The 10,900-nt window shown below is 41.8% G+C and overlaps 1 protein-coding gene across 5 annotated transcripts; it reads left to right on the top strand.

Moving 5' to 3' along the window:
• Positions 1 to 1,433: 1,433 nt before the first annotated feature.
• On the top strand, positions 1,434 to 10,292 carry matn3a (matrilin 3a). 5 transcript variants are annotated; one of them, XM_038968878.1, is made up of 7 exons: positions 1,434 to 1,687; positions 2,651 to 3,148; positions 4,043 to 4,618; positions 6,433 to 6,558; positions 8,914 to 9,012; positions 9,381 to 9,451; positions 9,530 to 10,292. In XM_038968878.1, the coding sequence occupies exons 1-6, from the start codon at positions 1,522 to 1,524 to the stop codon at positions 9,434 to 9,436; spliced, it is 1,521 nt and encodes a 506-aa protein (XP_038824806.1). In that variant the 5' UTR covers positions 1,434 to 1,521; the 3' UTR covers positions 9,437 to 9,451; positions 9,530 to 10,292. The 5 variants fall into 5 exon arrangements, with proteins under 5 accessions (XP_038824806.1, XP_038824805.1, XP_038824808.1 ...); XM_038968877.1 differs by having other exon boundaries at positions 9,527 to 10,292; XM_038968880.1 differs by lacking the exon at positions 2,651 to 3,148 and having other exon boundaries at positions 9,527 to 10,292.
• Positions 10,293 to 10,900: the final 608 nt, after the last annotated feature.

Here is a 10,900-nt window from a genome sequence, read left to right as displayed (position 1 = left end):
AGGTTGGTGGATCGAATCCCCAAGCTGCCAAGGTCAAAATCTGTCGTTCTGCCGCTGAACAAGTTACTAGGCCGTCATTGTAAATAAGAATTTGTTCTTAACTGACTTGTAAAATACCAAGTCCATATTATGGCAAGAACAGATCAAATAGGCAAACATGAAGGTCAGACAATCTGGAAAAAACGTGCAGTTGCAAAAACCATCAAGCGCTTTGATGAAACTGGCTCTCATGAGGACCACCACAGGAAAGGAAGACCAAGAGTTGCCTATGCTGCAGAGGATAAGTTCATTAGAGATACCAGTCTCAGAAATTGCAGCCCAAATGCTTCACAGAGTTTAAGAAACAGACACATCTCAACATCAACTGTTCAGAGGAGACTGCGTGAATAAGGCCTCTGTGATCGAATTGCTGCAAAGAAACCACTACTAAAGGACACCAATAATAAGAAGAGACTTGTTTGGGCCAAGAAACACGAGCAATGGACATTAGACCGGTGGAAATCTGTCCTTTGTCTGATGAGTCTTTGTAACGCAGAGTAGGTGAACGGATGATCTCCGCATGTGTGGTTGACACCGTGAAGCATGGAGGAAGAGGTGTGATGGTGTCGGGGTGCTTTGCTGGTGACAGTCTGTGATTTATTTAGAATTCAAGGCACACTTAACCAGCATGCCTACCACAGCATTCTGCAGCGATACGCCATCCCATCATTTGTTTTTCAACAGGACAATGATCCAACACACCTCCAGGCTATGTAAGGGCTATTTGACCAAGAAGGAGAGTGATGGAGTACTGCATCAGATGACCTTGCCTCCACAATTACCGGACTTCAACCCAATTGAGATGGTTTGGGATGAGTTGAACCACAGAGTGAAAGAAAAGCAGCCAACAAGTGCTCAGCATATGTGGGAACTCCTTCAAGACTGTTGGAAAAGCATTCTAGGTTAAGCTGGTTGAGAGATGGCCAAGAGTGTGCAAAGCTGTCAAGGCAAAAGGTGGCTACTTTGAAGAATATAAAATATATTTTAATTTGTTGAACACTTTTTTGGCTACTACGTGATTCCATATGTGTTATTTAATAGATTTGATGTCTTCACTATTATTCTACAATGTAGAAAATAGTAAAATAAAGAAAAACCCTTGAATGAGTAGGTGTGTCCAAACTTTTGACTGGTACTGTATATTTTTTAGATACTTCAAGAGGTCTTAAAATTAAAAATCAAATAGCTTAGTGATTATTGGTTTGACCTCCTGAAAACAATTCAATTGAAATGGGGGTAGGGACATTCAAGGATCCTGCACATCACTGACCCTTCCAAAATGGTGTTTGGTTTGGGGAGGGGGAAAATGCGCTCTTTTCCGTCTTGCATCTGGATTGGACAATAATTACACACGTGCTTTGGTCAGTGGTCTTCAAATTGGCCCTCCAAGTCCCTCTCCTAAACATTTGAGTTTCAGACATTTGTGCGGACTGGGTAAGCCAGCAAGAACTTTAACGGACGTGAGAAGAACACATTGGTACAATGAAGTCTTTATTCGGGAGTCTCGTCTACTGCCTTTTCCTCTTTGTGTCTGATGTATACGGAACGTACCGTTTGAATGGATTCGATCCACAGCAGGTTACTGCTCAAAGTTATGCACAACATAGAAATATTGCCCTTCCACCGCTGCGGACGCTCGCTCCTTCAGGTAGGTTTTCAGAGAAAGGTGTCGGTACACCTTTCTATTTGTATTTGTGTTTTGTGTCATGATACATACACACTGAATATCACTTGATTGTTTTGCCAAGTACATTTTCCGCCAAAATTGAAAAGCGCATCTTGAATTCAATTATTTGTCTAATCCGATCAAAATCTCGTGCCAACTACTCGTAGTCTGTCCACGAGAGATTAATCCGATAATTTCATGCTTCTCCTCATTGGGAACCAACCAAGTGTCCGTGCGTAAAAATCGCGTAAAATGTGCACGGAACAATTGGTTTTATTATAGCCACTCCTTGTATTGTAGATAATTCGGTCTGCTATAGGTTTGCAAAATTCCAGTAACTTTTAACCTGGTTTTCCAAAAATCCTGGTTGGAGATTCCTTTTGGGAAATTTACCAGAATTTTGCAACCCTAGTCTGCTATGTGGAAATGCTAATACATGTACTAAGGTACTTGGACATATGCATTCCATGTGCATGCAGTTCAACAGGGCAATAACTCATTATAGATTTACATCGACTTTTTTTTTACTTACAATTTAAAAATTGACAAATTATACTTGATTTTGCTTTATTGGCTAAACACTGACATCCAAATTTATAAGACAGACATATTTGTCAAATCTATATGTGCTACAAGACTAAATGCATATGTAAGTAATTTACAATTTATAACATTTTATAAGTGCGATATTCCTCTATGCTTGTTTGAAACGAGCCAAGCGGCTACCAGCTCAAATGTCACTCATGCTTCAACAACTAATCAGTATTCTCATGCTAACTCTTAAAGCAAGCGGAGTTCATTCTCACATCAACACACCCATAACTATAATTTATACAAACTCGCATTGAAACCATAACTATCATTCATAAAGACTCACAGCTTTCCCATTTGCTGACTAACTAATTTGCTCTACCGCTCCTCCTCTCCTCCTCTGGTGGCCCCTAGTTCACGCCAGTGCATACAGGCATAGAGGCTATCACTACCACCACCAGCCACCAGGGATCCACCTGCCCGTGGTTTACCAACAACCTGGCCCTCTATCTCCACCCGTGGCTTACCCCAGACCCTCTGTCCCCTTAAGACCTTACCAACACAGATTCAAAGGGCGAGCGCCACCGGTGGTGTACAACCTATACCAAGACCTGTCACCTCCAGTAGTTCACCACCACCTGTTTAAAGTTTTTTTCCCACCAGTGAGCCACCACCACAAATTCAAAGGTAAATGTCCACAAATTTTACCTCTGGTACAGCCTAAACCTACTACAGTGCCAACGACCCCTGTGGTGTACCTACCCACCACAGTTCCAACTCTACCATCAGTGACTACATTGCAACCGGTGATGACCACCTTGCCACTGGAGGTGACCACCACCCCCGTGCCGCCAACACTACCTGTCAGTACCCAAAGCGGCGTCGTCATCACCACCACCAGTGTGGAGACAGGTAGAAGCCAGGTTTCCCTTCCAACCCAACCAATTCAATCCATAGTTGTCCAGGTCAGCTCTGCCTTTTTATTTTACAATAGCACAGGACTACTGTAACATAATCAACCATTCTCATTGATAATTTCATCACATAATCAACCAGCCAGAATTTATGTTATTTGCAATCTAATAATGACAAAACACAATACAATACTGGGGCGAAGCATTCCGGGACAAGTCAAAAATTACTTTCTTGTTCTCCGTAGGTTATAATTTTGAACAAAAAAACTATGAATAACTGGATATACATTTAAATACTCTTCACTGCAGTAGAAGGATAAAAAAAAAAAAAAACTTATTCTGGGAAAAAACAAATCAGTTTTGACAACAGTATGATTAAAGAAGGATACTGGTAACAATTAAACTTCTGCATCAGTTGGGATGTCAAAGCTTAATGAAGCCTTGCCATTCAATTTGGCCTTTCACAGTCCAATCCTGAACTATTGACATAGAAGAACAGTTAAGAGAGGTGAAAGGATACAGTATGGCTCGATGAAAGGCATAATATACTGTAATAACTAACCTCTAAATCGTCTAACTGAAATGATGCACAACTCAACAATGATGCACAACTGGCCTTGCGAACCCCTCTTTCATCCTTTAACTCTCAAGAAACCAGAGTTGTGCATCCCCCAAACAACCAATGAGAAATGTCTTTTTTTTGTGTAGCTGAATTGTTTCACATTTGTTCATGGACACTAATATGAATTAATGTATGTCGCTTTTCAATCCACAAACTAGGGCTACATGTGTGTGTGTCAATGGAATGAGTTTGTATGACATAAACTGGGCTTTTCAGTGTGAACATATGGCCATCTTGTTAAGAGCTGCAATGCTTCTGGTTTGCCACCAGCGACCGACAATTCGTGCAGGAGCCGTCCCCTGGACCTGGTCTTCATCATCGACAGCTCCCGCAGCGTGCGCCCCGGCGAGTTTGAGAAGGTCAAGATCTTCCTGGCCGACATGGTCGACACCTTGGACGTGGGACCAGAAGCCACCCGTGTGGCCGTGGTCAACTATGCCAGCACGGTCAAGATCGAGTTCCTGCTCAAGGCTCACCTGAACAAGCCCAACATGAAGCAGGCTATCACCCGCATCGAGCCCCTCGCCGCCGGCACCATGACTGGCCTGGCCATCAAGTCGGCCATGACCGAGGCCTTCACCGAAGAGTCAGGCGCCCGGCCAAAGTCGAAGAACATCGCCAAGGTGGCCATCATCGTGACAGACGGGCGTCCTCAGGACCAGGTGGAGGAGGTGTCAGCGGCTGCCCGGGGGTCCGGCATCGAGATCTACGCGGTGGGGGTGGACCGAGCCGACATGACCTCTTTGCGGCTGATGGCCAGCAACCCTCTGGAAGACCACGTGTTCTACGTGGAGACCTACGGCGTCATCGAGAAGCTCACCTCCAAATTCAGGGAGACCCTGTGTGGTATGACTGAGCAGGGTGGAGGAGGAGGAGACTAGTCTAAACCTTAAACCTTGGTTTTAGTCTGAGAATGTGTAGGGAGACCTCACATGGATTAAAGGTTTATATACCCTGGTACTAGATTCCAGCTCAATTGGAAAGTAGTTTGGCCATTTGGTCTACTCTGGGCTGGTTCCCCACATTTAGATTAAACCTAGTCCCAGATTAAAAATCTATTTTAATGGAGAATCTCTATTGAAAGTGCCTCTTAGTCCAGGACTAGGCTTAATCTGGGTCTGGGAAACCTGCCCCAAGAGTTTTGGCCAATCTTGGTCTCTAGTGAACAGTCAGGTATGGTTCCTCACTTTTTTAGTAACAGACAGGATGGTCCTTCAACAATTGCAAGGTGATCGAAGAGGTAACTGCTCATTAATGATTGACCAAGGAGAAATCAAAGCATCATGCCACACAGAGATCGCTTTGAATCTGTCAATCGTACTGCTTTGTTTAAAATGATCAGAATACTGTTCTAAAACCTTCAGTCATTTTGAATATTAAATTTACTTTTTTTCATAACATTCTAATATTTATTTAAACTTGAATGTTGTGTACATTTTAATATTGTTTTTAAAATGTATTTATTTTTTATGTTAACATTCCCCCTTCTATGTTTGCAATGGACCTTGACTGAGTTGGTGTATGGTCCACCAGCTTTCCAGTCACATTAGGTGGCTTTCAGTGTATAGCTGGCCTTATTTCAATAGTCTATTGATATACTTCCATACACCTTTTTGAAGCTTGGAACTCAGACAATACCACAAACAGTCTTTTGCGTCTACAATTTCATCAAACAGGCTATGGAAAAATGTGTATACCTTCTGCACTTACATGCATATGCTCAAAAACATGTCTTAGTTTAGTTTGCTATGGTATCTATACTTGTTATGCTATTTATACTATATACAGAAATGACATTTTCTTAGAGAAATTAGATTATAAATGGTTTATAAACAACCAGTGTTTCTATATGGTAAGTATGTTTGATAATATGGCTTCTTCAGATCACTTTTGAATGCATACAAGCTATAACCGTTCCAAACTTATCAGCCTATGAAATTGTACCCATGCTGCTTTATGTGTAGCTTGATGGCGGCTTCACTTAACCCCGACTTATTCCAGGTTGGGACCCCTGTGACATGGGACACGACTGTGAGGACATGTGTGTTAGCAGCAGCAGCAACAACTCCTATCACTGCGAGTGTCGGGAGGGGTATCTCTTGAACACGGACAAGAAAACATGTTCCCAGAGTCAGACACGTAAACCTCCCCACTATGTTTGCAAAGGACCTTGGCTGAGTTGCATTGAAGGTGTATGGTCCAACAGCTTTCCAGTTACAGTGTATAGCTGGCACTATGTCAATATATACTTCCATACAGCTTTTTGAAGCTTGTAAATATTGCCACTGGAACTCAGATAATACAAGTGTCCTTTGCATCCACAATTTCATCAAACAGGCTATGGCAAAATGTGTATATATACTTAAAACATGTTATCCTACTTAAGTTTGTTATGGTATCTTCACTTTGAAATGAGCGTTTCTATCAAATTGCCATCCAGGAATGAAATTGAATAAATGATTTATAAATGACCATCATTACATACAGTGAGGTAAGTATGTTTGATAGTATGGCTTCAGAGTACTACCCCAGATCACCTTGACTTAGACAGAATCCTTATGCGTACAAACTATAACAGTTCCAAATATGATGCCAGCCTATGAAATTTTACCCATGCTGCTAGCTTGTCAGCGCCTTCCATTAACCCCGGCTTATTCCAGGTGTGGACCCCTGTGCCATGGGACACGACTGTGAGCACATATGTGTCAGCAGCAACGCGTCCCATCACTGCAAGTGTCGGAAGGGCTATATCTTGAACCTGGACCAGAAAACATGTACTCTGAAACGTAAGAGTCAGTGGGCTAACTGTGGTTGTATTCTAAATATGCCTCCTTTATATAATTTGAACTTTATATTGAGTATGCTCAGATGCTCGACCCGTTATGGATGGTGATCACAGAAGGTCTCTAATTTGTTAGTTTTCTTATAAGCAGCACATGCATGATAAGTCTTCATTCAGCTTTTAAAATCCAACTGGTGCACAATCAATATTACTACTTGATACACCGTTGGTTTTCCATTTGCCGAACACTTTGTAACACTCGCTAGGTTGCTTCAACGTTGTCATAGCATTGTGTTCCTGTCATGGCCATGCAAATGGCACCAAACTCTCTGTGCTGTCTGTCTTGCCTACTAGAGAACACGAGCGCAAAACCAGGATAGGTAAGGGATTAGTTTTTGGTTATGTCTACTGCTATTAAAGAGGATCAGTTGAACCTAGGTAAAGTACTTATACATGGTCATGTTTAGTAGGGAGAAAATGTTCCAGGCACTACCTGATCTAGTCCAATAAGAACACATTTATTTTCCAGTGCAAAACACCTTTTGCTACGATGTACTCTACTGAACACAACCCTGGTCTGTAGAAGAAAAATTGCAAGCCCAACTAGTATATGGAACTCAACAGTATAACAACATTAGTTGGGAGGTATTGAGTGAGAGGCTCCTTCTGTGTGGTGTTATCTACTGTACAGTTGAAGTTGGAAGTTTAAATACACCTTAGCCAAATACATTTAACCTCAGTTTTTCACAATTCCTGAGATTTAATGAGTAAAAATTCCCTGTTTTAGGTCAGTTAGGATCACCACTTTATTTTAAGAATTTGAAATGTCAGAATAATAGTATAGAAAAATATTTATTTCAGCTTATTTCTTTCATCACATTCCCAGTGGGTCAAATGTTTACATGCACTCAATTAGTATTTGGTAGCATTGCCTTTAAATTGTTTAACTTGGGTCAAACGTTTCAGGTAGACTTCCACAAGCTTCCCACAATAAGTTGGGTGAATTTTGGCCCATTCCTTTTGACAGAGCTGGTGTAACTGAGTAAGGTTTGTAGTCCTCCTTGCTCGCACACAATTTTTTCAGTTCTGCTCACAAATTTTCTATAGGATTGAGGTCAGGGCTTTGTGATGGCCACTCCAATACCTTGACTTTGTTGTCCTTAAGCCATTTTGCCACAACTTTGGAAGTATGCTTGAGGTCATTGTCCATTTGGAAGACCCATTTGCGACCAAGCTTTAACTTCCTGACTGATGTCTTGAGATGTTGCTTCAATATATCAATATAATTTTCCTACTTCATGATGCCATCTATTTTGTGAAGTGCACCAGTCCCTCCTGCAGGAAAGCACCACCACAACATGATGCTGCCACCCCCGTGCTTCACGGTTGGGATGGTGTTCTTCGGCTTGCAAGCTTCCCCCTTTTTCCTCCAAACATAACGATGGTCATTATGGCCAAACAGTTCTATTTTTCTTTCATCAGACCAGAGGACATTTCTCCAAAAAGTACGATCTTTGTCCCCATGTGCAGTTGCAAACCGTAGTCTGGCTTTTTTATGGCTGTTTTGGAGCAGTGGCTTCTTCCTTGCTGAGCGGCCTTTCAGGTTATATAGAACTTGTTTTACTGTGGATATAGATACCTTTGTGCCGGTTTCCTCCAGCATCTTCACAAGGTCCTTTGCTGTTGTTCTGGGATTGATTTGCACTTTTCGCACCAAAGTACGTTTATCTCTAGGAGACAGAACGCATCTCCTTCCTGAGCGGTATGACAGCTGCGTGGTCCCATGGTGTTTATACTTGCAAACTATTGTTTGTACAGATGAACATGTTATCTTCAGGCGTTTGGAAATTGCTCCCAAGGATGAACCAGACTTGTGGAGGTCTACAATTTTTTTTCTGAGGTCTTGGCTGATTTTCTTTTGATTTTCCCATGATGTCAAGCAAAGAGGCACCGAGTTTGAAGGTAGGCCTTGAAATACATCCACAGGTAAACCTCCAATAGGCTAATTGACATCATTTGAGTCAATCAGCTTCTAACGCCATGACATCATTTTCTGGAATTTTCCAAGCTGTTTAAAGGCACAGTCAACTTAGTGTACGTAAATGTCTGACCCACTGGAATTGTGATACAGTGAAATAATCTGTCTGTAAACAATTGTTGGAAAAAGGACTTGTGTCATGTACAAAGTAGATGTCCTAACCGACTTGTCAAAACTATATTAATAAGAAATTTGTGGAGTGGTTGAAAAACGAGTTTTAATGACTCCAACCTGTATGTCAACTTCCGACTTCAACTGTATGTACATACATGATGTAATCTTTAACACTAACGTGACATATTGCTCTGTCCCAACATGAAGAGATGAAGGTGGTGGTGGTGGAGGACCCTTGTAAGTGTGAAGCCAGACTGGCTTTCCAGATGCAGACACAGGCCGCCCTCCAGGAGATCACTGCCAGACATATCCTTTCTGTTAGTTCACAGTAGGAAAATAACTGACCGCAACACTCAATATAGGCTGAAGACTCAGTGGTATGCCTCCTTCAAAGTAATTAATGGGTTATCTTGAATGCCTTTATGATTGATGGGCTGGGTTGCATGATCTACCATGACATTATGCGGTTTAGATTTGTGGAAGCAAATGCTACTTTGTCAACTGGATAATCTGATGTTGTAGATCAATTGTAAAAAAATATATATATATGTATATGAAAAAAGAAGGTTACAAATGAGTTTTTCCAGATGTAACTGTTTATTAACCTTTTATTCAAGTTGTTAGCTTAATCCTAATGTTTTACCATGAAAAAGAATTGCCTTTACTCTTCTCACTAGCTGACATGACAGGAAGAGTGGAACAGATTGAGAACATTTTGGGACCTGTCTAAGGGGAGGAGGAAACGGTAAGTAACAAATCCCTATAAGGAAGACTAGGTTGAAACCTTCCAACCCTGACCTCTGTATTTGTTTACCCTCAGCAGGGTCAGCCAACCTCTGATGGCCCCGCAGCCAGTCGTCACAGTCACGGACCACTGCAACACAGGCATGTACTACTACTGCTGTCCTCCATCACATCAGCGGACATCGACAACAACAGACAGTGGAACTTTGGATAAACAACACTGCAACAGCTAGACGGAAACAATGTCAGTCCATGGTTCTTTAAACAAGCTATTGGACTTAGGTCAGGACTGTATCAGGGAATTATGGGGGCTAACAGTGTCAGTCTGTCCATATATGAGCATCAAGTTCCCACGAAACGTTACAGTATATAACGGTATACACCTTTTAGAAATGTGCTAAATACATTTTCATCAAGTCTGCTTCAGTGAACACATTTGGAATTTGTTTTTGGAAGTTTCTTTGAAGTATATTGATTTTTTTTTAAAATAATGTTCAGTAGGGATCAGTCAGTGAGGGTCATTGCGTTTAAGATTTTGTTTTATTTTAACAGATTTTAGACATGTTATACAATATTTGATCATTTCCAATCTGGTAGAAATATGTAATTTTTGTTTTTTGTGCCCGCCAATTAAGGTATTTTTGTTAGATTGTGTCAGTGCAAAATGTTGAACGCTATAATGTGAGGAAAATGTACACCCCCATGTGTGCTGTGTACGTCAGAATAAAAAAAGGAATGTACTGAATATGTGACAATCAAGACCAGGAGAGAAAATTATTTTGCACAGTGCCTTTATCCATTGAACTACTTGATGAATATTAAAGGGGAAGTTCAGTATTTTACAAGTTGTTTGTTTCTCCCTCTGAAAGTAGTCTAGACCAGAAGAAACAGTACTCCATGGTTCAGTCTCCTTAACAGCCTCTAAACACCTAAGGTCGAAGGAAAATGGCAAGTTAACAGGCGGGACACAAACAGACAAATAACAGCACAGTACAACAGTGGTGTGCAGAACGACATCTTGGAACGCACAACTCGCCGGTCCTTGTCACGGATGGGCTATTGCACACAGACAACCACACCAGGTTCCACTCATATCAGCTAAAAGCAAAAAGAAGCGGCTCCAGTGGGCACGCGATCACCAACACTGGACAATTGAGGGGTGGAAAAATATTGCCTGGTCCGATGAATCCCGGTTCCTGTTGCCTCACGTTGAGTTAGGATTTGGTGTATGTAGCAGGAGTCCATGGCCCCTTCCTGCCTGGTGTCAACGGTATAGGCTGGTTGCAGTGGTGTAATGGTGTGGGGAATGTTTTCCTGGCACACGTTAGGTCCCTTAATCACAATTGAACAAAGTTTGAACGCCACACCTTGTAGAATCCATGCCCAGAGAATTCAGGCTGTTCTGGAGGCAAGGGGGGGTCCGACCCGGTACTAGATGGGTGTACCTAAT

This window comes from Salvelinus namaycush, chromosome 29 (genome assembly GCF_016432855.1).
Source record: "Salvelinus namaycush isolate Seneca chromosome 29, SaNama_1.0, whole genome shotgun sequence".
Taxonomy (NCBI): domain Eukaryota; kingdom Metazoa; phylum Chordata; class Actinopteri; order Salmoniformes; family Salmonidae; genus Salvelinus; species Salvelinus namaycush.
This window is presented reverse-complemented; position numbering and strand designations above follow the sequence as displayed.